We start from the raw sequence: 25,756 nt of genomic DNA, 5'->3' as shown, positions 1-25,756 counted from the left end.
GAATTTTTCAAATTTAGTTCAATTTTAAATGTCATATTTTTTGAATCTCTATTTTTTATTTTAAAAAACATATATTTAAATAATTTTTTTATTTATCCATGAAATAAATTTTTAAAAACTTAAACAGCTACTTAAACCATGTTATCTTTACTGTTTTTAACCATTTTCAATTTTTAATTTTTTGAAATAATGAAAACGTATTTATTTTTATATTTTTAAAATATATTTTAAAAATAAGAGATTTCTTTTAAAAAGAACTCAAAACAATAAAAAGTTGCTTTGTCTATTTTCATTATAAACACGTTCAAAATTTTTAAAATGTGAAAAACGCTATAGGCAAAATAAACGTATTTTCAACAATTTCAAAATAAACAGTCAAAATATAAAATTAAAAATAAATTTAAAATTCAAAATATAAAATTGAAAACTAAAAGACGAGTATAACAGCTACTCTTATCTCTTTAAGATGAATTATGCAGTGAGAGTGACAAGGCTGTTGATTGAATTGTGAAAATGCACAGCATGGCTCTGCAAGGCGCTTGTCAAGAGATTATAGTACATAAACACCCCATAATTTGAATATACTTAACTCAAGGAATTGGGAATTATTATCATTATTATTAGAAATATAAATTACAAAAAGCAACTGGCTTGCCCCCTACAATCGGATGAAAGAAATGTATAACAAAAGGCTTTAAAAGCTTCCAGAAACATCATGAAAATTCTGGAACTTACTAGCTAGTAGCTACAACAGCCTACAGACTGGGAATGTTGATAAGTTGTATGAATGGATAAGGTGATGAAGATGCCATTGCTGCAAGAAAAGGAGAATCATTCCTTCCAATCTTGGTTGACTACCATACCATATTGTAAATGCTGCTATGTGCCAATCCTTTCAAGATTTTCTGCGACAGTTTTCATCCTCGGCCGAACCTCAGGATCTGCTTCGGTGCAGGCCAGGGCGATGTGGAAGGCGGCGAGTACTTCCTTCTTGGCTTGCACTTCTTGAAGTAAGATAGGATCGACCATGTCCGACAATGAACTTTCCTCTTCAAATCCCTTCCTAACCCATTTCACCAGATCATTCATTTGGGAGGTGGAAGTGGATGTGGAAGTGGATGTGGATGTGGTCGGAGAGGAAATCTCCGGGGATTTTCCCGTTAGTAACTCAAGTAGGACAACTCCAAAGGAGTAGACATCCCATTTTTGGGTGGGACGGCTTGCGGTGGCCCGAGCTTCTGGGGCCTGGTAGTTGTTGGCTCGCTCCAGTTGGACCGACTTTAGATAGGGAAGGGCTCCACCAATGAAGCCACCAGAGGAGGACGGGTTGTTCCCCGTGATGGTAATCAGCCGGTTGAGGCCAAAATCAGAAATGTAAGGTTGGAATTCGTTGTCCAAGAGAATGTTGGATGGCTTGATGTCTCCATGCACAAATTTCCTAGGACTACATTCATGGAGGTAGGCCAAGCCCCGTGCTGTTCCCTTGGCGATCCTCAGCCTGGTTGACCATGAGAGGCTCGGGGACGGCTGACCACTTCTCCCTGTAAAAGAATTAGCTAGTATTAAGTTGCAATACCTACAAGACTACTGATGAAACAACCATCAAAGTTGTTGTATAGCAAATTCAATGATGTTAAAAGCAATCGATTTGAAAACTTCCATCCAGTACAATCATGTAAAGGAAAATGCAGTAATCCAGGTTAGTTTCACTGAAAATACATATCAACAAGAGGAGGTGATCTGAAGATGAAACGATATCATAAATAGCCAGGTTACGGTTCAGTTCTTCATGGTCCACTGGCCTTTTGGAGTCGGTGGATGCCAAAAGCGGAAAGAGAGTAAAGTTGCAGAAAAAGGGCATCTAAGTGTATCCCGTGCTCACCAAACTAAGGTGGTTTAAACTTTGATGCATTCAGTGCAACGTGAAGTGAACAACAATACAATTAGTAGAGGTGAGCACTATTTTTGCTTCAAAAGATTCTTTGACAGCAAGTTTCTACTGAAAATTGAAAATTCAAGAATTATAAACACGCAATTCTCTGGGACTGTTGTACTGTTTCGGGGGTTGATTGAACCCCTAGTGAACCATAATGACAAACATTACAGGAGGACTAATATAGACACATGGAAATGAGGCAATAGCACTTAATAGTTGCCTGCTTCCCATCTTCGAATGTTCAAGCAACTATAGGAGGACTGAGAACAGAGACCCCACTTTTCTTCCCCACACTTTAGTCTTAGGGATGCTAGTTTTAAGAATGGATGATTACCTTTGACATATTGTTCCTCCTCTTACCTGTTCCCAAATGCTTCTCCAGCTAGAGTTTGGCCAGATTTGGTACAGTGGGTCCTGTTTGGAGGGGAAACCATACCAATCCACCTAGCTGGTGCAATGATCTTGAAGCCTTAGGTAAAGTATTGGGTCCATTTAACTGACAACCATTCTGGTAATGCCATAACTTACTAAGTGGTTCATGGAGAATCTAATAATTAGGGTAAACAAATTGTCTGCTTTCCAGATTTAAGAACCTATCATTCCAGTTGACACCTAAACCGGTAAACTTGCGGTACACATTAAGCTAGATACTTTTAAATTGACTTTATGAACTCCTGTTTCTACAATAAAGTTTACCAGCTTTTTATGGGCTCCTGATTGTGAAGTTAAGGCTTGATAAGCTATTTGTTCATCAATGCAACTGTCCATACAATGGAAAACCATACCTATTTACTAGTTCATGGCGAATCTAAGATTTTGGGGAAGCAAATTGTCTGGTTTGGAGATTTAAGAACCTATCATTTTTGTTGATACCCAAACCAAGTAAGCTTGAAGTACACAACAAGCTAGACACTTCTAAACCGACTTTATGAATTCCTGTTTCTAAGATAAGAAAGTTACCAGCTTCTTGTAGACTTGCAATTACAAGTTAATTTCTCACTTTCTTACTACAACAATTGAGTTAATGCTTGATAGACTATTTGTTCATCAATGCACTTCTGCCCACAAAATGGAGAAAAACCACCCCCATTGGTCTCTTCAAAAATTTTACTGGTTGGATATGAAAAATAATTAGTTACTGAATCATAATGGCAGATTGTATGGTTGATCGCCAGCCTCTGACTTTTCAAATAACGACACAGAAAATTAAGATCAAGCAAATCCTAGCCAACCAAAGTTGTCTACCCTTTCACTCGTCTAAAAATCTAACAGAAATCCTCCATTCTTTTGAGATTCAAGAACCTACCATGACATTTCAGTTGACACCCACACCCAGTAAACTTGAAGTACACTCTAAGCTAGACACTTCTATATGGACTTTATGAACTCCTGTTTCTACGATAAGAAAGTTACCAGATTCTCACGGGCTCGCAGTTACGAGTTAATGCTTGATAGACTATTTGTTCAGCAATGCGTATCTGTCCCATAAAATGGAGAAAGACCAACCCCCTATTGGTCTCTCTCTTCAGAATTTTTACTGGTTGAATACGGCGAGTAATTAGTTACTGAATCATAACAGCAGACTGTAAGGTTGGTTGCCAGCCAGCCGCTGAATCTTCAGAAAACGACAGAAAATTAAGATCGAGCAAACCCTAGCCGACCCCAAGTTCTCTACCCTTTCACTCAAAAATTCTAACAGCAGTCGTCCACACATTAGGTTATTGCAGTCCACAGATAGCTATGAAGAATAAATCAAAACAACTCAACACAAACTTCAGAAGACTAACAACAGCAAATAGGGATCTTACCCCGGAGAGCTGAAGCCAAATTGCCATTGGAGATGAAATCACTAATGAGAAGCTTCTCATCAGGAGCCCAATAGTAAGCTCTCAACTTGACAATATTGGGATGCTTCACCTTCCCGATCGCCTGAATCTCGGCTGCAAACTCCTTGTACCTCTGCTCGCCGCCTTCCCCCAACCGCCTCACTGCCACTGGCACGCCATTGCCAAGCACAACCTTGTACACAATTCCCAGTCCACTCTTCCCCAAAACATATGCTGATGCCCTCAAAAGCTCATCAAGCTCAAAACTAAACCCTTTGTCAATAGCCACAAGATCACCCTCACCACCGGCACCACTGACACCGCCGGCACTGCCACCGCCACCTTTGTCCGAGTCCACCTCCGAGTCATTGCTCGGAAAACCACTCACGCAAGGACAAGCACATAGCTTTGGCTTCCCATTCCCACCAAGTTTTCTTTTCCCAGTGCAGCTACAGCCATTAGAATCTTTCTTCTTCCAGTACAGATACACTATTACCATACCAATGAACGCAACTCCAACCGCATCAGCCACTGAGATCAGTATGATCAAGCCCGGCTTCAACCCTCTCTCCGGCCGGTTGCTGACGGGCCCCGGCGACGAACTCTGCCTCGCCGGAGAAGATTCCGAGCTATTCTGGCAGGGCTTTTGCAGAGGAAACCCACATAGCAACGGATTGTTCAGAAACGCCGTCGGACCCTGATTGGCAAACGAACCAGTCTCCGGAATTTCGCCGCTGAAATTGTTGTTCCGGAGATCGAAACTCACAGTCATGGGCAAATCCCCCATGGATTTCGGTAACTGTCCGGAGAAATGGTTGAACGAGAGGTTAAGAGTCCCAGACAGAGACTTCAACTCCCCGATATCTTCCGGCAATGATCCACTGAAATTGTTGGACGATAGATCGAGCTGAACCAAGTTTGCTAGCTCCGGCCAAATTCCCCTCGGAATCTCGCCGGAAAACCTGTTCTGCGCCAGAACCAACTTCTGCAACTGCCGGCAGTTGCGGATATCTTTTGGGATCGATCCGGAGATCGAATTGTCGGAGAGATCGAGATTCTGAAGCCGAGGAAGGTCACAGAGAGAGGGAGGAATCGGGCCGGAGAGATTGTTGCCGTAGAGAAATAGGCTGTGGAGCGAAGAAGCGTTGGAGAGCTGATCGGGAATAGACCCATAAAAGTTGTTGCTATGGAGATTCAGTCGCCGGAGATATATCAGTTTTCCGAGCTCCGACGGGATGTATCCCCGGAGATTCTTCCCTGCGACGGCGACTCCGACGACTCGTGGATCCGACGACCCAGAAACGTTCATGCAGGAAACTCCCGACCAGCGACACGGGTCGGCGTCGTTCTCGTTCCAGTCCCCGAACGCCGCCGGGCCGCCGCCGTCCACCGCTGATTTCAGCGACAGCAGAGCTAGGCCGTCGGGCGAGAGCGAAAACCCCAAATCAAGCTTCATTAAAACGCAAAACACCACATAAAGCCTCCACATTTTCTGGTTCGTTCACTGAACTTCAGAGAGTAAGAGAAACCGAGTTTTCAGAAATTTAGTGACGGCGGAGCATGGCGGAGGTGGAGGTGACGGTGGCGGGGGGGAAGTTGGGCGAATTTATGAGAAAGGGATTGAAGGAAAGAGGGAATTGATTGCTGGGTTGACCCACCTCCCGCCAAAAGAGAGACGTCTCCTCCTCCCCCTCTTGCTCTTCCTCCTCCTCCTCCTAACGGATGGAGAGTAGAAGAAAAGCAATGGCCATTTTTATGTACCTGTGATTGCTTCTCTCTGTCTTTATTGCAATGATGTTGATGCCTTTGTGTGACGACAGAGAGAAAGATCTCTTTCTGGCTTCTCTCACCCCCTCTCTCATCAGTCTCTGCTTTTACTGCAAGAAATCAAATAGAATTAAAGAAGAATCCATTCATTGACTCTCGCCAATTAAGTTTCTTTTATGTTTCAATGCTCCCCTCTGTAGCTATTCATCACATCTGCAAATATTCTGATGATAAAAATTAATGACTTGGCCTTGATTAAATTTGGGATTCCATCGCTACAGAGAAGGGTTTAAGATTTCTTCTTTTATTTAATTGATATTTGCTGCTAAGACATGTGAGAAGCAAGATTTAATCTGCCCGTCAACCCATCTAAATCTAATCAATGGGTGCCATATTGAAAGAACACCCTAACCCTAAATAACAACCCTATAATTTGTTTTTCTTTTGTTTAGTTTGGAAGGATTGGATGTCACGGTTGGGTGAGGGAAGGGGATTAAATTAATTGACTTATTGCAGCAAGAAATCATTTTCACATAACCAACGCCAATATCCCGCATCAGTGTATGATTGTCTCATAGACATTCTTTCTTTTCATACACTCTTGTCTCTTTGATTTCTGTAAGGCTCTGTTCATCGTGGGAGAAAGGCAACACATAAAAAAAATTAAGATAAGAGATTATGATAGTCTTTATTTATTTATTTAAAATGTGCAATTTTTAAATTATTATATTTGTTAATAAATTTATTTCATACACACTCAAATACATGTACTTGTGAATTTTCTTCCATAAAATAAAAAAGAAATCAAAGGTGCCATATTTGGTGACAGTGCCCTTTGCTGTAGCCATGGTTTAGTGGAGAATTACATGATGGTTATGCCTCAATCCCAATCATGAAAAACATGCTTAGAAGCCAATAAAACCAGATGGATGGAGAGAGAAAGAGAAAGGTTCTTTTTGGGCTTGAATTATTGTTTTTGTTCTCGACAGGGCACCATTAATTCTTAGCCCCTTTAAAATTAAAATTATTGTTAAGAGGGGCTGGGACATTGACATTTGGACTGCAAATATTAATTGACTGAGCTACTAGTATTTTTGAGAGTTGCATGGGCATGTGAGCACATGAATACCCAAATAAGAAAAATCATTTTCTAATGAAAAGTCCCCTTTCCACACCAATTAATTCCACACTTGGTTAGATTTGGAAGATAAATTAAAGGCAACAGATATTAGAAGGATAGATCTAATCTAGACTTTTGTCTGTTTTGGTTTTGTTTATTTTCTTTTTAACATTCTTCCTGTTAAGGACAAACCAAATGAAACGATACTTTGTCCGTGTTTGTCACTTTATTTGAACACTTTGTTTATGGTGCGGCTGAGACAAGCAACAATAGTTCAGGGAACAAATATGCTTCACAGCAGTTACATCTTTGCTTGTTTGTCTCACTAAACCCAGAATAACGTCACTAGGATAAATACACAATTCTACTTTACTAAAAAAAAAAAAAATACTATAACACTCTAAACTTTTAAAATGTCTCATTAGACACTTATACTTAAAAAAAATCTCATTAAACACCTATACTTTAAAAAGGTAAAATTATTAAAAATAAGTAAAAACACACATTAGTGATTACCAAAACATTTTATTTACATCTTTACTCAATCCAATAGCCATGCTTCATGCACTCACTAACGTGTGCTTTCACTTATTTTTATGAGATATTTAATAGTTTAATTTTTTAATATATGTTTAATGAGACTTTTTTGAAGTGCAACTGTTTAATGCAACGTTTTGAAAATTCTCATAATATTTTTTTTAATAAAATATAAAAGTATATTTATGCCTTCACCATTCTTATTTTTAATAAAAACACATACATTCTCCCTGGTCTAATGGCGTAACATCCACACCGAACCCTGTTTTCAAGGAGTGTTGGGACTCAATTTTGACCCAATATTACGTCGGCTCCATGAGATCCACAATGGTAGTAGGAGAACTATCGTCCTTGAGTACCCTCTCGAATCTTTTATACCACTTTACAAAAGTGAACTTCAATTTCACGGTGTCCTTTCCAAATACAATATTCTTTGGGGAATATGAGAGAGAGAGAGAGAGAGTACAGCATTCTTTGCTTTGTAACAAAGGCAAATTCTGAAACTAAATGGGTATCTGCCAATATTCAACTCTGCTCATTGAGTAGGATAGGGTCGGTCCCATTTACAACGTAAAATGGCCATCGACTTGTCACACTCAGCTATTGCACATGATATAATGCGCAACAAGCAATCAGCAGCATAGCCATTTTCCAAGTCCCCTTGAATTGCTTAAGCATATTTCAATTACCACTGTCTACATGAAGGGACGGGACGAAACCCTCAAAAAGTCAGAAAAAAGTTATGAAGTGCAGGGAGATTCAGAAATCTTACGAAGAAATGAAAGGATTAAAAGCACAAGGAAATGTTGACATAATAAACAGGTAGCCAACAGCAAAACCAAATAGCTATGCGGTGTTAAGGCTTTTAGGAAATTTTGACAAAGCACGCTAGTCATAAAGGAGTTGAAGAGATAATGGAAACCCATCTGTCAACTGCCCTAAGCCTCGGACATTTGTTGTTCCACTACCGCCGGTTCAACTGGATAGTAATTGTAGTGAAGCTCGGCAACATCATCCCCTGAGAGTTTCTTCCATCCACTGGGTCCAACATGATACACTGATAAAAGAGATCATGAACTTTTAGATTTCATGTCTTGCTCCCAATACAGTTAACACCCACAGAGAGAGAGAGGGGGGAGGCGGGGAGGATAGAGAGAGAGCATACCACTAGCAACACCACCACTTGCTCCATCTCGAAATGTTGCATGATAAATTGAGCGTCTAGCCAATTCTGCAGCTTCTTCTACTGACATATCATATCGATACCTTCCCAGTTGACAAATTAATAGAAAATAAGCACATCGAAAACAGTTCTAATAAAAATTCAAGAAACATAGAAAGCAAACATAGTTAACAAAGAAAATAATTACTTCCAAATTTTTTGAAAAAAAATATTAGTCATTAACCAGGCAGGAGAAAAAAGAAGCCAAGGGCCCACAGAATCAGCTTTTGTTCTCATTCTCTGATTTTTGTTTTCATTATTTTAACAATGAAAATAGAAAAAGTACACTTGTTTTCATTTTCAAAAATTAAAAAAACAAGAGAAATGTATTTTCACAATATTCATTTCATTTTTATTTTCTTGCTTTCTGATGGATATCGCCAGATATTTGCCAGAGGAATCTGTGGCAACCACCGCCTCTGGCATCACCAGTTGCTGGGTACTCTTAGAAGCAAACAGGTTTCCTTGTGAGTTTCAAATGGTTCTTTTAAGAGAGAAGGGTAGAGATATCAAAAAACTAGGTTTGAGAAGAAATGAGACAGGATCCACGGAGGGTTTGATTTCTATATCATCAGAAACAAGGAAGAGAAGAACAAGTATGATGATTCTGTAAATCGTCAATTCCTTCTAAATATGCCTAAGGAATGAATCGTTACTATCAGTCCCATCTTTTTTTCTCTCTAGATCCCATCTAGCAACCATCACTGCCAGTGCCAGCACCAGCACCATCCTCCTGCTTGCTTTTTCTCAGTGGAGATACCACTGTGCTGGAAGATTGGAGGTTGACAAGACTGACAGTGAGGCTGGACATTTTTAAGGAGAGGACAACGAGCAAGCAAGAGATGTGGAAGTAGATAAACCACCATAACAATCCGAATGCTATACCTCCTGATTGCTTCCGATGTGCCACTGCCAACACTCCCAATGGTTTTTACTCAAACCACAAGTGACTCCCCAGTCCCAGAAAGAAAGTTCAGCAGCTCCCAAAGGTTACCAAAAAGCCAGGGTTGCGAAAGCGACTCCGATGGCCTTTGGGAGTCACTGGAAACCCCTGGCAAGTCTGGTAGCCACCGCCAAGTGGGTTAGGAAATGAATACAAAAATATAAGTGAACACACACTATACTTGTCATACGTGTTTAGTGTTCATTTTTTAAATGAAAGGGGAAATTGAATTCAAAAAGTTAAGAATGGAAACTTAAAATTGAAAGTTTTGTCAAACCTACCTAGCTCGTTTGGAAACCTAGAGACTCTAGAATTGGAATTCTGATTCCAAAGTTTTAAGTAGTTCTTGTGTTTGGAACATAAAAAGTCTATAGTGTAAATTACACTTGGCAACCCTGAGGTTAAGCTAATTACAGCAAGCGCCCATCATACTATTACTCCTTGTTTAAACTCTCTCTAATTACAGAAAAATTATATAAAAACTGATAGTAGCAAGCAATGGCAGCAGGCCACCACTATTTTTCTTTTCCTTGTTGTTGTTGTTGTTTTATCTAATGATGGGGGCTAAATTATCCAAATTTTTAACCTACGGGATACTGGTTGTAATTTCTGAAAATCAAGGAGTGGTCCTCGTATATAAACCAACCCTCAGGGTGTTTGGTGTGTTTTACCCAAAAGCCTAAGAATTAGAATTCTATTTACCCGAAAACCCTGGAACTAAAATTCTGATCAAGGTTGTTTAGAACTGTAAAATAAAAGAATTGGAATTCATAGCCACAATTATTTATTTATTTCATTTTCACAAATACCCTTCCCTGTTATATTTATACTCTCAAGGGTTTTTCATCTTCTTTTCTCCTCCATCTTTGTGATACTAATTTCCTCACCAAAAGATCATGAAGAACCACATCTTAGATAAGCACAAAGGTGACAATATTCTCTATCAGTAGCGCAATTTAAATCTATCTATGTTTGTAAATGATATTTATAAGTTTATAACTAGTTGGAAGTTGTGAAAAAATACTTGTTGAAGTCAAATTTTAAGCGTTATTTTAGTTAACATTTTGTTTTAGTCATAACATTTTTAAATGATTATATGTCATGGTCATATATGTGATGGCATCTATGTAATCTTACTTTTGGTATTTAATATTTTAACTGAGTCTCTTCTACAATATAAAAGTATGTAACTCTGTTGATTGATTCACAAGATTATTGGATGATTGGACTATGATTTCTTAGTCTAATTTAACACTGATCTAATCTTCAGTGTTTTTAGAAAGTATTTATCCAGATTTAGATACTTCCTATTCTTGATTCCTTGTATCTTTGACTTTTGTACAGCTTATCTTTCCTTATTGTTTGTATATGTAATATTTCCTATATTGTACCTTAGTTCCCTATTAACAGGGGTTGTATTATTCATTTGATTTTATACCCCCTTCCCCCTTCAACTTTATGTCATCGTGAACTCCAGGTCTGGGCCTTTCTCTGATCTCTGGTGGCTTTGACCTCACTTCCAAGATGAGAAATGCCAACTGCTTGCTGTTGTACATTCCAATGTGGAAGCAGAACGGAGAGCTTCATGGGGCAGTGATGGCATCTCGGACAATCACTGCTATTCTTTTTATGAGGGTTTGTCTCACAGAGAGAGAAGGGAAAGGGGGAAGGGGGGGGGGGGGGGCGAAGAGAGAGAGATGAAAAATGGCATTGAAGGAGGAGGAGAGGCCGGAAATATCTCCAAAGTTTGGGACGAGGGGGATGGGGTTGAAGATTCTGGAGAGAAGAAATTGAGATCAGGGGGAGAACTGGCCTCAGGAGACAGGAAAGGTCATCGGAGACAGAGGTTCTGGGTCACCAAAGCTCAGGAGAGAAGGTGCTCTAGGTCACTGAAGCTTAGGAAAGAAGGTGCTCCAGGCTGTTGAAGGTTGCTGGCGATAAAAATGGAGATGTCAGCTCTAGCTTTGAGAGAGGCTCGGGAGAGAGGGACGGAGCTCACTTTGTATGGGGAGGAAGGAAACACCAAAAAGGTGTTTCTTCCACCCCCACCCGCGGGGGGAAAATATTAAAACAGAAACAAAACTAGAAACAATAACAAAATCAAATGACCCCCACAAGTGTTTTCTTAATCTTGTGTAGTTGCTGAACTAGAAAACAATAGAAACATTACCAACAGGCCCAACATGAGGTGACAAAATGGAAAAAATTGGGTAGGGGAACTCACCCGTTATCTAGAACTCCATAAGCATAAGGTGAACCAGATCCAACAGAAAATCTCATTCCCTTTAGACGCCCTCCATCACTGTCCACATAGTACAGCCCAGGACCCTACAAATCACAAGAATGAATGTTGCTTATAAGAGTCCAATAACAGCAGCACCAACAGCATCTTTGACCAAGGTTTAGTTAGCCATTACCGTTTCATCCCAACCAGCAATCATGGTTCCAACAGATAAACCCATTCCTCGGTAATTATATAGAATGTTTGCCAACAGTTTAGAGGCCCCTGTAACTGAAATTCTCCTCTTATTTGCTAGCTCATGGAGTCGGCACTAAGATATGCAATATGAATTTTGTTAGCTATCATAAACAGGGAAATTTCTAAATACAGAGAAATTCAATTAAAAACATCCTAGACCAGAAACTAAAAATTCACCATGGAATTACTCTCAATCTAATAAAAATCAACTATACAGGTGCACAAAGCACATCAGTTAGTTTGGTGAGGCATATGTATTTAAGAATAATAGATATATAATAGATAGATGGGATGCAGGAAGCTTTACAAATTAAGCCAAAGCTACAAGGCAGCGAATCTGCTATAGGGAGGGATTGGTAAAACAGTTACCCAATGTCTAAAAGGTTAACAGTCATCTAGAACAACTAACTGCATCAAGTTTTTTAATAATATCAGTACAATTCCCTTCCATAGGACGAACAATTTCTTTCCTTCTGGCCTCCAAACATCCTTGACACCTCATAAATTCCAGATTTTCCATCAATCAAACAACAAGACATAAGTATCCCATGGAGAAAAAAAAGCATATAAGCCAATAAACCAGTGACCAGTGACAATGAGTACAGAATTATGAACTCCAAAGGCTTATCGTATTAAGATAACAAGACAATGCATGAGTAACAAGACAATGCATGAGGCTCAGCCTTGCCCCTGCATATTATCACCAATATGCAACCAAAAACAAAAGACGCATGGCAAAAGGAATAGGAACATATATATATACATATATATATATTACAGCACTATTATTGCCTATTCCATGGGAACCTGAAAAAAATATAAAAAGCAATGAAATGCATAAACTGTAGACATGTATATTCTGATAGGCCACCGGTGTACCGGACCTACCAAAGACGCCACAAGCAGCAAGTATGAAGGATAGAATAGTGAATTAGCACCTGCGGGCATAACAACCAGCATGTGCGCAGGGGGGGTAAAATTGTAATCCTGCATGCTGAGGGAATAATCAGCATGTGTAGGAGTAATTCGGTTAGAGAGGAGCAGGGTTGAGGTATATATAGCGTAGAAGAAGAGAGAGATGGGTAGGCTGATTTTGGTAGAGAATTCAGGAGAGCGAGCGCCTCTCGAATGCCCTGATTTGTTCCTGTTTTGCTTGTAATTTCGTAAATCAATTGGTATTGAATCAAAGTATTGGATAATCTTTGGGTACTCCATCAATTTGGTATCAGAGCACTGCCGATCCTCATGGTGAACTTAATGGAGAGAGTGGGTGATTTGGAGTCGAAGGTGGATGGCATGCAAAGGGGAGTCGAAGCCATGAGAGGAGATATCCCGACGATGGAACAAAATGTGGTGGTGATGATCGAACAGTTCGCCTTCATGCGAACGAAGTGGGACAAGTAGGAGCGAGAGAGGAAGAGCAAGTCCAAGGAGGGCGAAGGACCTTCGAAATTCACCTTGGATTCCGAAGTAACCCCTAGAATCGAAGGCGGCTGCGACTTGGAAGGAGGAAGAAGGCTAGAGATGCCTATGTTCAAATGAGAGAACCCGGATGATTGGATATTCCAAGCGGAAAGATACTTTGCGATCAATCAATTACGGACGAGGAGAAGATAGACTCGGTCACACTGTGTTTTGAAGCCACGACTATGGCTTGGTTTCAACGGGAGTCACGTCGAAGGGGAATTCGGAGTTGGGAGGGCTTGAAGCAGGGAATTTTGGGCAAGTTTCACTCCACTCAAGAAGGGTCGTTGGAGGAATGTTTCTTGGCTCCCCGACAAGAGGGGACTGTCAACGAGTATCAGTTGATGTTTGAGACGTTGGCCGCGTCCATGTCGGATGTTCCTAAGGCATTTTTGGAAGGCCAATTCCTAAATGGTCTCAAACCTAAAATAAGGGCTGAGATTAGGGTGCTGCAACCCCAGGAGCTAGATCAAATCATGACAGTGGCTCAAAATATTAAGGACAAGAATGCAACACTTCAGAACTGCTTCAAGACAACAAGACCACCAAAGAGTGGGTACCCTTTTGCACCATCCGTAACCAACTGGACATCCTCTGTACCAGCGAAGAGTTCGGTTTCCTCCCAAAAGTCCATGACCCCAACGAGACCCTAGTTTCATGCCTTTGGAAGTGTCGGGAATTTCCCTTTTTAACGGCTTAGAGAGGCCAAATGGAAGGCCAAACGTGAGAAGGACCTTTGTTTTCGCTGCAATGAGAAGTATTCAGTAGGCCATAGGTGCAAAAACAAGGAACTCCAGGTTATGATGATCCATGACGAAGAAATAGGAGAGGCAGGGGGAGAGGAGGAAACATTGGAGGGGATTGAAGAAGAGTTGGAGAGAGAGGGGGGGGGGGGGGAAGTGATTGAGTTATCCATGAATTCGATTGTGGGATTGACTACACCACAAACGATGAAGCTAAGAAGACACATAGAATGGGAATCGGTAGTGGTTCTTGTGGATGGAGGAGCAACCCACAACTTCATAGCGTTCAAATTAGTGTAACAATTAAGTTTGTCGAGGATAGAAATGGCTAGATATAGGGTGATAATGGGAACCAGAAAGGCTGTGCATAGAGCAGGAATTTGCAAGGGGGTGAAACTAATCCTTGGTAACCTGCAAATAGTGGAAGATTTCCTTTCGTTGAAGTTAGGGAGTTCCAATGTCATCCTTGGCATGAAGTGGCTGGCTTCGGTTGGAAAAATGAGCGTGGATTGGAGAAACCTGACCATGAAGTTTCAGGTTGGTGGTATGGGTGTAGGGGCGGAGCCAGTGTAGGCCTAATGCGGGCCTTGGCCCACCATTAATTTTGGCCTACACTCAAGCTCGATATAAATTTTGGAAACCCTCCCTCAGTCCCTCTCTTGCTCAAGCGCCCGCCACTCACCCCTCTGTCACGACCCTAAGGATATATTAGTAATACATGTCAAGTGTTTTCCTTATTAGTTGTATTTAATGTTGTTATTGTTAGCATCTTCAATTGTAAGCCTATAAATAGGCTTGGGTAGTTAGAGAAAGGGAGTTTTATGAATGATTTGAATCTCAATACTCTCCCACGACTTTTCTCTCTCTCCCTCAATTATGTTTTGTTCTTCCTTGCCCTCTTCTCTGCTCTATCTTCCTCAAACTCTTATACAAATTCATTCTTAGACCCTAGCTAAACCCTAGGATCATGACAATTGGTATCAGAGCCAATCGTTCCTCGGCTGTGATTGTGAAGACTTTAATAGCTGAATTCAGATTTGATTCTTGAAAGGCGGAACAAGCCGAAGATTCTCGGCTGTGATCTAGAAGTTCTTAGTAGTTAGGTAGGGCGATTCAGACATTTAATTCCGACGAGCCAAGCGATTTCGAGTGCTTTAGGAGAGTAAAATATGGCTCGGAATTGGGAGGCGAAGTTGTGCGAAGCAAACGTTGGCTCGGTATTGAAGGCGACATTGGCCAAGATAGTTCCAACAGTGATCAGACTTGAATGTTGAAGGCGACGCTCCTGAGCGAGGAGATCTAGTGCATCTGATCCTAATCCTAGCCGCAATCTGGAATTGGTGATAAACTCAAGTGTCCTTGATCGCGTCCCAGATCAAAACCGTTTCTTTGAAGTAGAATTCCGCGATTCTGAACCAGGACAAAGATAAGTGAATTCCGGGGGGAAAGGAAGTCGCGCTGGAAGCAGAGCCAATCAAGCTTTGGCTGTCGCAATTTCGAAGGAAATAGATCAGTAATTTCAATTGTGATTCCAGATCTGGTCATTGCATGTGACAAGGGCGAGAAGGAAGGCACAACTGAAGTAGACTAAGGCATCAAAGATAAGCAAATTGGAGCGATTAAAGGCTACAGCAATCGCAATTGAGTTCGAGCAATCTTGAATCCGTTGTGAATTGAACGTGGAATAAGAGGATTGTGATCTGCATGCAGCCATAGGCTATTGCTCTCAGTGACGAAATCAAATCAAGTAAGGAGGAGTTACATAACGGAAATTACTTCAAAAGCAAGACGGTGGACGGTGGACGGTGATTAGGTGTTGACTGAGCTAGGACTAGCCTTAAATCAGTTTGATTCTAGCAAACTCACTACATGTGATTGAGGCGAAAGGCAAGAGCGGTCGGGAGCGGAAATTCAGATCTAGGTTGCTGCATGTGAAAGGGTGACAGTTGTGAGGCCATTTCGGTGGGAACTCCGATAAATATTGTTTAAAATTGGAAGGCAACAAAGAACCAATGAATCACGGCTGATAATTGAGGTTTGGATTTGAAGGTGAATCAAAGTGACTATTGGAACTCGTCTAGGACATTCTTGTGACTGTGGTGTGAAGGAAGGGTGATTATTGAAGGCTGTTCAGTAACAGCTGAACTTTGGAGGTTGTTTTTAATTCAGAGATTAAGGAAGATCGTATAGAACAATGATCTATGGAAGATCGATTTTATGAGGCTCTCGATCATTTTAAGAGGTGAAATTTTGAAGTTAAGGAATCTAAGGCAACGTAGGAGGCAATGACCCACAGCCGGGAAGATATTCCAGCCAACAAAGCAAACATGCGTTGGAATCTAGCTGCCTCTCGAGAAAGAGTGCAGAGTAACTTGGAGAGGCATCGGGAGATGATGGAGCAACATGTCCAGCGGATCAACAACATGTTTAACATGTTGTTTTGGCTACCTCAATTCTGACTATCATCGAATTTTCCTCCCCAGGCAATAGCTGATCCAATTTTGCCCAGCCAAGGCACCCTTCCTATGACCTATGGCTTGCAAGAGGCAGAGGAATTACCGACCTTGAAACCGAAAATTCAAGATGTTCATCTTCCCACACTTCCAATCATACTCCAATGTCTAGGGAAGAAGAGATCAGGTGGACTAATCTTGCTAGAAATTTACATGACCAATACGTGATTAAGGTGACTAAGGAGTTCAACAAATTAAGTCAGGAGGGATCGGTGACAGATTATTGGGATAGATTTGAGGAGTTAAGGTCCCTATTGTGGAGTGATCAGCCAGTTCTAACGGAGCACTATTTTGTATCAAGATTTGTTAGTTGTTTGAAGGACAAACCGATGTCAATGGTCAGGATGATGATGCCGACAACTGTGAAAGAGGCAGCCGAGAGAGCAAGGCTGCAGGAACTCACCTTGGAAGCCATTTTTAGAAAGCAAGAGTTGCAGCCTAACAGTTATATTAAGGGCAGCCAACTGATTAAGGGAGCTTCTAAGGCTGCAAATCATGCCAAGCATGAATCGGAGGAAAAATTAGAGTTGGACTGGCCAATTATAACTAAAGACTTCAGCAAGGAAGAGAAATTGGACAAGGCTATCGATGGGGATCACTGTCCATATCTGCTGCAGGTTGATGTATCAGCACTGGAAGTGAAGGATAGCGATGGTGATAGTGTCCTTGCAGCTGATGAAAAGTATGAGGTTGATAAAGACCTAAGGATAAGGACGGTAGCTGCAAAGAATGAGGAAAAACCTGAATTGGATTAGGCAATTCAGGCTGCCAAGGAAGTAATGGTAATTGTTGAAGAAGCTATCAAGGTTCTTCCACTGACAAAAAAATCTGTTGGAAGTGGGTTTTTAGTGTACACTAGCAATCGGGAAGTTAAAGATACCCCAATTGAGGATACCTCTACTAAAGAGAAAGAAGATATTGGGCAGATGGTGGGGAAATTCGTTGTGGAAGGAAACAAGACTTTTGCTGCTTTGATAGTTCTTATTTCCATTGGAAAGCAACAGCAGCATCGAACCAAATTTCGGCCTGCAAAGCAGTTTGACTTACTCTCTACGGTTAGAGAGATCATGGTGGAAGGCGTGACAGGTCAAATGGAATTAATTTTGAGAGCAATAAGGAATGGGTGGATGGCTGGAACAGGTGTTGCAGCAAATCATAGTACTGTTGTTTTCAGAAGAAAAGACACAAAAAGACAAGAAAAGAAGAGTAAGAGATAAGAACAAGAAAAGGCGAAGAAGAAACCAGATTATTAAGGCTGAAATTGGCTGAATAATAGAGTCAGCAACAGTCAATTCTTGGGGACAAGAATTGTTTGAAGGGGTGGGGATTGTCACGACCCCAAGGAACCCCAAGGATAAATTAGTAATACATGTCAAGTGTTTTCCTTATTAGTTGCATTTTCTACTGTTGTTGTTAGCATCTTCAATTGTAAGCCTATAAATAGGCTTGAGTAGTTAGAGGAAGGGAGTTCTATGAATGATTTGAATCTCAATTCCCTCTCTCAATACTCTCCCACGGCTTTTCTCTCTCTCCCTTAATTATGTTTTGTTCTTCCTTGCCCCCTTCTCTGCTCTATCTTCCTCAAACTCTTATCCAAATTCCTTCCTAGACCCTAGCTAAACTCTAGGGTCATGACACCCCCCCTGCCCTTCTCTTTCTCGCGCTTCGCTCACTACCGGCTACGGGCTGCCTGTCTCTCGCTCTCACTCGTTGCGGCCTTCGTGCCTTCGTCGGACAACTTGAACCGTCGCTGAGGACCTGAGGTCGCTGACTTGCTCACCCTTCTCGGTTGCTCGCCTCGATCTCTCGCTTGCTGCCTCTCACTCTATCACTCGCCAGCGTCGCCGCCTCAACCTCGCCCTCACTAAAAAAAATTCCTGGCTTTGCCCCTGTATGGTTGTGACTTTGCAAGGTGACCCTAGTTTAAGTAAGACGTTAGTCTCTCTGAAGGCTATGATGAAGGCATTTAAAGAAAATGGTGAGGGAGTACTGCTAGAAATAGGGATGGTGGTTGACAAGCTCAATGAATTGCAGGTGGGTATGTTGCTAGGTTTAGAGGAAGTACTGGCTAAGTTCAAGGGGGTTTTTGCCAACCCAGAGGGATTCCCACCTACCAGAAACAAGGATCATGCCATCAACCTCCTACCCGGCACTTCTCCGGTTAGTGTTCGGCCTGACCACTATCCTTATCTTCAAAAAAATGAGATTGAGAAGATGGTGCGTGAGATGTTGGCAGCTGGAATTATACAGCCAAGTTTCAGCCCCTATTCTAACCCGGTGTTGCTTGTGAAAAAGGACAGCAGGTGGCGATTTTGTGTAGATTATAGGGTCTTGGACAAGGTAACAATCCCCGACAAGTTCCCAATTCCAGTCATTAACGAGCTACTAGATGAATTACACGGGGCTACGATTTTCTTGAAGTTGGATCTCAAATCTGGTTATCATCAAATTCAAGTCAAGGCGGGGGACGTTCCGAAGACTGCATTTCGAACACACGAGGGTCACTATGAATTCCTCGTCATGCCCTTCGGATTGACGAATGCACCGGCCACCTTTCAATCATTAATGAATGACATATTCAGGGAGTACTTGAGATGTTTTGTACTAGTATTTTTTGACGATATATCGATTTATAGCCGTGATTTTGAACAACATGTGCAGCACTTGCGTTGTGTTCTAAAAGTGTTGTCAGACAATCAACTGTTTGCAAACAAAAAAAAGTGTTCATTCGGTCAATTGGAGGTTGAGTATCTAGGCCACATCATTTCTCAACGAGGAGTTTCAGCTGATTGTTACAATGTACAAGACATGATAGACTGGCCCACACCCACAACGTTGAAGGAATTGAGGGGGTTTCTCGGGCTCACGGGGTACTATCGTAGGTTTGTAGGAGATTATGGCAAGATGGCGTGGCCCCTCACGGAGAGATTAAGAATAATTTTTTCTGGGATGAGGAAGCTGAACAAGCCTTCCAACGACTCAAGACAGCAACGATATCTCTTTTAGTTTTAGAACTACCGGATTTCGACCAAGCATTTGTCATTGAATATGATGCTCCAAGGCAAAGATTGGGGGCAGTGTTAATGCAGAATCACAGACCCGCTGTGTATTTCAATCACACTCTTAAGCCGTCAGAGAGAAAAAAATCAGTTTACAAAAGGGAGCTAATGGCCACGATGTTTGCGGTTCAAAAGTGGAGGCATTACCTCTTGGGAAGTAAGTTTGTCATGAGGACAAATCAGAAAAGGCTAAAGTTTTTGTTGGAACGATATTTAGTGAGCCTGGAGTATCAAAGATAGATGATGAAGTTGATGGGGTTTCAATTCGAGATACACTATCACCTCGGGTTAGAAAACAAGGCAGTAGATAGTCTATTGAGAATCAGTCACTTGACAGCCCTCTTAGCCTTAACAATTCCGAAAGTAATTCAACTAGACCAGCTGACCCAAGAAGTGGAAAAAGACACCTATTTACAAGGGATTATAAGGGAGCTACAGCATGACCCTTCTTCCCAACCAGATTTCCAACTTGTGGATGACCAACTTATCTACAAATGGCAATTGCTCATGCCTAAGGGTTCTTCCCCAATTCCCTTATTACTCCATGAGGGTCACGATGAAAGGGTTGGAGGACACTCAGGGTTCTTGAAACGTATAAAAGAATTGTAGTGAATGTGTATTGGCTCGGCATGAAGCGAGACATACGTCAATATGTGAGCAGTTCTGACGTGTGCCAACAAAATTAAGCATGAATCCTTAACGCCGGGGGGACTTCTATAGCCTCTTCCTATTCCAAACCAAATTTGGGATGATATAGCCATGGATTTTATTGAGGGTTTGCCAAGGTCGAGCCATACGAATCCTATACTAGTGGTGGTGGATAGACTCGGTAAATATGGACATTTTATCAACCTCAAACATCCTTTCACAACAGGAGGAATGGCAAGGATTTTCATCAAAGAAATAGTGAGGCTTCATGGCATGCCCCAGTCCATTGTTTCGAATAGAGACAAGGTATTCATGAGCCAATTTTGGGATGAGTTGTTCCGGCTTCAAGGTACTAAACTTAACCGCAGCATAGCCTACCACCCGCAAATGGAGGTCCTCAATAGGACCCTAGAGACGTACCTACGTTGTTTTGCTTCATCGAAGCCTAAGGGATGGTATATGTGGTTGTTGTGGGCTAAATTGTGGTATAACACCTCATACCACACTGCTTCAAGTGTAACTCCTTTTCAAGCAATGTATGGGAGGGAACCGCCAGCCTTGATAAGATTTGACAAGGGGTCTACCAACGTGTTTGCAGCGGAACAACAGTTAATGGAGAGGGATCAAGTTCTGGAAGAACTCAAGAACCAACTGTTAAGAGCTCAAGCTATCATGAAGAAGGGAGCTGACCAGAAAAGAAGGGATGTTCAGTTCGTTGTGGGTGACTTCGTTTATTTGAAACTAAGGCCATACCGAAGGAAGACACTGGTTGTCCACCCAAACGAGAAGCTGGCTCCTAGGTTCTATGGACCGTTTGCAATTGAGCAAAGGGTTGGGCCAGTGGCTTACAAACTGACACTATCGGCGCATCGCAATATCCATCCTGTTTTTCATGTGTCACAACTAAGGGAGGCAAAGGGAGGGGTGAAAACAAGAATGGAGATTCCCCACCAGCTTAGTGCAAACCTAGAGATGAAGGTTGAACCAGAAGCGGTGCTAGGACTTCAGCCTGGAAGGGGTACTAATTTGCGTGGACTGGATGTCTTGATCCAATGGAAGGGTTTACCCCCATTAGAAGCAACTTGGGAGCCCTATAGCATGATTCAACAACAATTTCTTACTTTTCACCTTAAGGACAAGGTGAAAATTCGGGAGGAGAGTAATGATAGGCCACCAGTGTACCCATAGTTGTTAAAGGAACGCCTAGGCGCAAGACGCCTCGCCTTGCACGGTAAGGCGCCGAGGCGAAAGGCGCGCCTCATGAAACTTAGGTTTTAATTAAAACCTAGGCAACCCAATTCCTCCCCCTCTTCTCAGCTCTTTTATTTATATTTTACGTTCTATTTACTTTAATACATAAATATAAATAAGAAAGTACCCCCCATTTGAATTCAATTAAAATATCTAAAAAAATCAAAATCTATAACAATAAGAAAATAGAATTTTTGTTTTAATACAAACTCGGAATTTAGCGATTTTACCACCCCCAAAATATATACCTACTATTTCTTGAAAAATTCATTAAAAATCATTTTAACAACAATGAATATTAGCTATCAAAATACTAGGAGATAGTTTTTCAAAATGAAAACATTTTCTTATATGTCTCCTTATAATGCGCTAATCTTCTAAACCTAGAAAAATAGCATTTTTCAAAATGAAACATTTTCTTGATTGTGGACTTGTAGTGTTTATATGTTTATTTAGAACTTTGCATGATGATTGGTACTTGTTTGAGTTTGAGACTTTAAGTTTGAACTTTGATGATGTTTCTAGTTTAGAATTTGCATGATGAATGAATCAACTTTGATGTTGTTAGTTTAGAATTTGAAGATAATGAATCATTAATGATATGCATGAGTTATTATTGGTAATTTGATAGTTTTTTATGATTTTACAAAATTTTGAGTTTTTTTTCTAAAAAGTGCATCTCGCTTCGCAAAGGCGCACCTCGCCTCGTGTCTCAGGCTCCAGGACCCTTTGTTCCTCGTTGCGCCTCGCGCCTTTCAGAACTATGGGTGTACCGGACCTACCAAAGACGCCACAAGCAGTAAATATGAAGGATAGAATAGTGAATTAGCACGTAAATAGTTCGAAAACTAAAATTCATATAACTGATATCACGTAATAGGATTAAGGTTTGTGATTGTTGTTGTTTTTGTTGTATTATTATCTTTATGAGAGATTGACTAGACATTTACTTAACATAGGAAATTAAATTTTAAATTCTTCTACACCCCCTCTTAGCTTTGGGCGCACCAAACTAGACAGCTAGCCATTGAACCTTCACTAACATGCTTAAGAAACAGATATTTCTACAAAGTATCCTACAAATTGCTACTTCCTATATCTAATGGGATCTTCCTAGATCCATCCTAAGACAAGACAACCAATTTAACACAATCAGATAACAAGTTTTGCCAGAAGTTATATGGAATACAAGATAGAAAAGTATGAAGAGAAAACATGCAACCAATTTATAAGGGCACACCCCTGGACATGATATCATGTTGGGTGCCTCATTTATATCCTGAGTTTAGCTTGTTTGAAATACTGCATAGTATGTCACTTGAAGCTGACATAATAGGCTTATAGTACTGGATACACAGGCCCATGTTCATAGCTCAAAGACAAGGAGAAAAGCAGGTGAATTAGGAGCATGATTACCTTAATGCCAAGATTTCTATGCCAGAATTGGCAGTCAGCTGCTCCACCAGCCATTGTGCCAAGCATGTAGGGATTAATTTCAATGATTTTCTTCACAGATTGTGAGGCTGTGGCAATTACAGTAGAAGTGTAAGCATAGTGTTTTCTATTTTAAAAACCAATGACACAACCAAGAGATGTATGACCATACAGATATAGCCTCCCATGCTTGCCCGAGAGTCAGCAGCAACCATTACACCCTCCTTAAAAATGAAAGCCAGGGTTGTGGTGCCCTTAGCTGGTTTCACCATCTGTATAGCTTCTTTCTGGAAGCAATCAAACTGCAATGACAAAAATGGGGGAGGGGAGGGGGAAAAAAAAGAAAAAAAAAATCAACCAAGAAAACTTATTCGCATAACCTCTCAACAGAACCAGATCTTCAAAGACGACATTAGTAGAGTGCGCTTACATCAGTAGTATTAGGAACCTCAAACGATGGGGCAGTTGAGAAACTGTCAAGCATATCGTTTCCTCCAAGGAGTTGCCGGTGGGACTCAAGACCACTGGTATCAAACTTCATCTCTATAATCTATAACATTTTGACAAAATATTAAAAACCCAAAGCTGATTACAAGAGTTCACAACAAATAATGCACACAAATAGGTCACTGCACCAAACAGGTAGACAAAACAAAAGCTCCTTTATTTTCTGGCCGATGAAATCATAGACAACGTGAGAAGAACGACACCAAAAAAAAAAAATCCCTTACTTATCTATCCTAGCAACCAAACAGTAAGAGTTAATTGACCGACAAGACAATCCTTTAGAATTCAAAGTGAAACAAAGAACAAAACTAAACTGGAAACAACCAATTACCTAGAAAAAAAATAAAATCGTTTAAGAGATTGTCCACTAAATACCGATCGATTCATTACTCGAAAACTACAATCCACAATGTACGATGAGATCAGGTAGCTAGTACAAAAACAGATTTATCGTGCATATCCATGTCTATTTGTACAGATTACCTGTGGGCACGGAGAAATGAAACGAATCGCAGATGATCGGAAGGAGAAGATTTCCCGAACTTCGACTGATTGGAGGAACTTGAAGGAATGAAAATTGGGGGTTTTCTTGTGAAGCAAACCAGAGGTGAGTGGACCGGATGAATGGCCCACCCCAATGTTTTGGCCCGCCTGGTGGAGGACTTGAGCCTGTCGGACTTTTCTCGCCCGGCCCGTAACCAAGTGATCTATTTTTATGGTGTTCAAAACAGTGGCCCATAATTGCTCAAAATCTCTTCATTTATGAAATCCATGTCAAAGCTCCATTGGGCATTGAACATGCATTTGTTTTAAGTTGAATTAAAGTTTGCCAAGTACCTTATTTATTGTGTTTAGTTATAAACTCGACTCAATGGGCTTCCAAAAACTCAAAGCCAAACAAGGACTAAATAAAAGTATTTTGTAAAATTGCAAGCACTTTAACTTAATTCACATAAAATGTGTTAAATGGCTCAAATTCAACTTATTTAAGTGTTCTATAATTAAAATTCAACTTAACTAATTTATTAAACACTTTTATATAATCAAATGGAGTATAAGGAAGGAAGATTTGTAGGTATGGGTATCCGTGAATTGAGGTAAACTCGAAAATCAACTTAAATTAATGTTATTTGGTTGGTTTATTTAGATTTTTTTTCAAACTTGATTTGGTTTTGATTCTATTTTTGGTAACCAAGTGTCATTGGATTGGGTTTAAATTAAATTATTAGTTTATAAACTTAATTTAACTCTATTTATATAATCAAATTGGATCTATGGAAGGAAGACTTAGGGCTTGTTTGACCAGGCAGTTTGACTACTTATGAGTTGATGTTGTAGCTTTTAAACTACTTAGCGTATTTTATTTGTTTTGATTTGATCAAGAACATTTAAGCTACATAGCTTAAATGCTCATACATCAATGTTTTGCAAAAGCTTCCCCCTTAGCTTTTACAAAACATTGCTACCAAATAAGCTGCGTTGATCAAATAAATGATTATTTTATTCTCAACCTTTTAAGCAATTTTCAACCATTGCCCTTCTTCTTCAACCCTCAGCCTCCCGTCTACCCCTGTCGCCCTTGTCTCCTTTGTCCCCATTCGTCCGTCCATCGCCCCCATCAGACGTTGTTCGTTGATGTATGTCCGTCCATTTCCTTTGTCGCTATGTTTGTGCGTGTGTGTATATATATAACAACAATATTAACATATATATATATAACAGGAATTTATAATTAATTTTAATAAAAATAAGTATTTTTTGTATTATTCAATAATATGTCTATTTTCATCTTTTTATCATATTATGATCGTTTATTAATTCTTTCAAACAAAACATATAATTATTAATTTATACCTTAAAAATATATTTATCTAAATATATTATCAACTTAAACGTTATACAACTTAAAAGCTCCCTAACAAAATGCTTTGTCAAACGGCCTTTATAGTTATAGGTGTCTGTGGATTGAGGCAAACTTGAAACTCAACTTAAATTAATATTATTTGGTTGGTTTGTTTAGATTTTTTTCAAACTTTATTTGGTTTTGATTCTATTTTTTGTAACAAAGTGTCATTAGATTGGGATTAAATTAGATTATTAGTTTATAAACTTGATTTAACTCTACTTATATAAATAGTATTAAATCACACTATTTATTAATATGCTTTTGCATTATTTTTATTTTGTTGGTGTTTGTTATTTTTTCTTAATTTATGTTAAAACAAGTGTTATACATCGTAATCATGGTGCACTCCTCTTTTTAACTAGGAGATGTATGGATCGGATTATTATTTTTTCAATCGTAAC

General features: G+C 40.2%; 2 protein-coding genes across 2 annotated transcripts; both read right to left on the bottom strand.

The window, feature by feature from the left end:
• Positions 1-585: 585 nt before the first annotated feature.
• Positions 586-5,720, bottom strand: LOC127797056 (receptor protein kinase-like protein ZAR1). Its single transcript, XM_052329547.1, has 2 exons — positions 3,745-5,720; positions 586-1,541 (listed from the first exon to the last, which is right to left on the bottom strand). The coding sequence occupies exons 1-2, from the start codon at positions 5,249-5,251 to the stop codon at positions 880-882; spliced, it is 2,169 nt and encodes a 722-aa protein (XP_052185507.1). The 5' UTR covers positions 5,252-5,720; the 3' UTR covers positions 586-879.
• Positions 5,721-7,842: 2,122 nt separating this feature from the next.
• LOC127797055 (proteasome subunit beta type-5-B) lies at positions 7,843-24,098 on the bottom strand. Its single transcript, XM_052329546.1, has 8 exons — positions 23,933-24,098; positions 23,373-23,492; positions 23,115-23,244; positions 22,925-23,031; positions 11,769-11,903; positions 11,576-11,679; positions 8,352-8,452; positions 7,843-8,243 (listed from the first exon to the last, which is right to left on the bottom strand). The coding sequence occupies exons 2-8, from the start codon at positions 23,481-23,483 to the stop codon at positions 8,125-8,127; spliced, it is 807 nt and encodes a 268-aa protein (XP_052185506.1). The 5' UTR covers positions 23,484-23,492; positions 23,933-24,098; the 3' UTR covers positions 7,843-8,124.
• Positions 24,099-25,756: the final 1,658 nt, after the last annotated feature.

This window comes from Diospyros lotus, chromosome 3, assembly GCF_014633365.1.
Source record: "Diospyros lotus cultivar Yz01 chromosome 3, ASM1463336v1, whole genome shotgun sequence".
NCBI lineage: Eukaryota > Viridiplantae > Streptophyta > Magnoliopsida > Ericales > Ebenaceae > Diospyros > Diospyros lotus.
The sequence above is the reverse complement of the archived record's forward strand: the minus strand, read 5'-3'. Positions and strand labels throughout refer to the sequence as shown.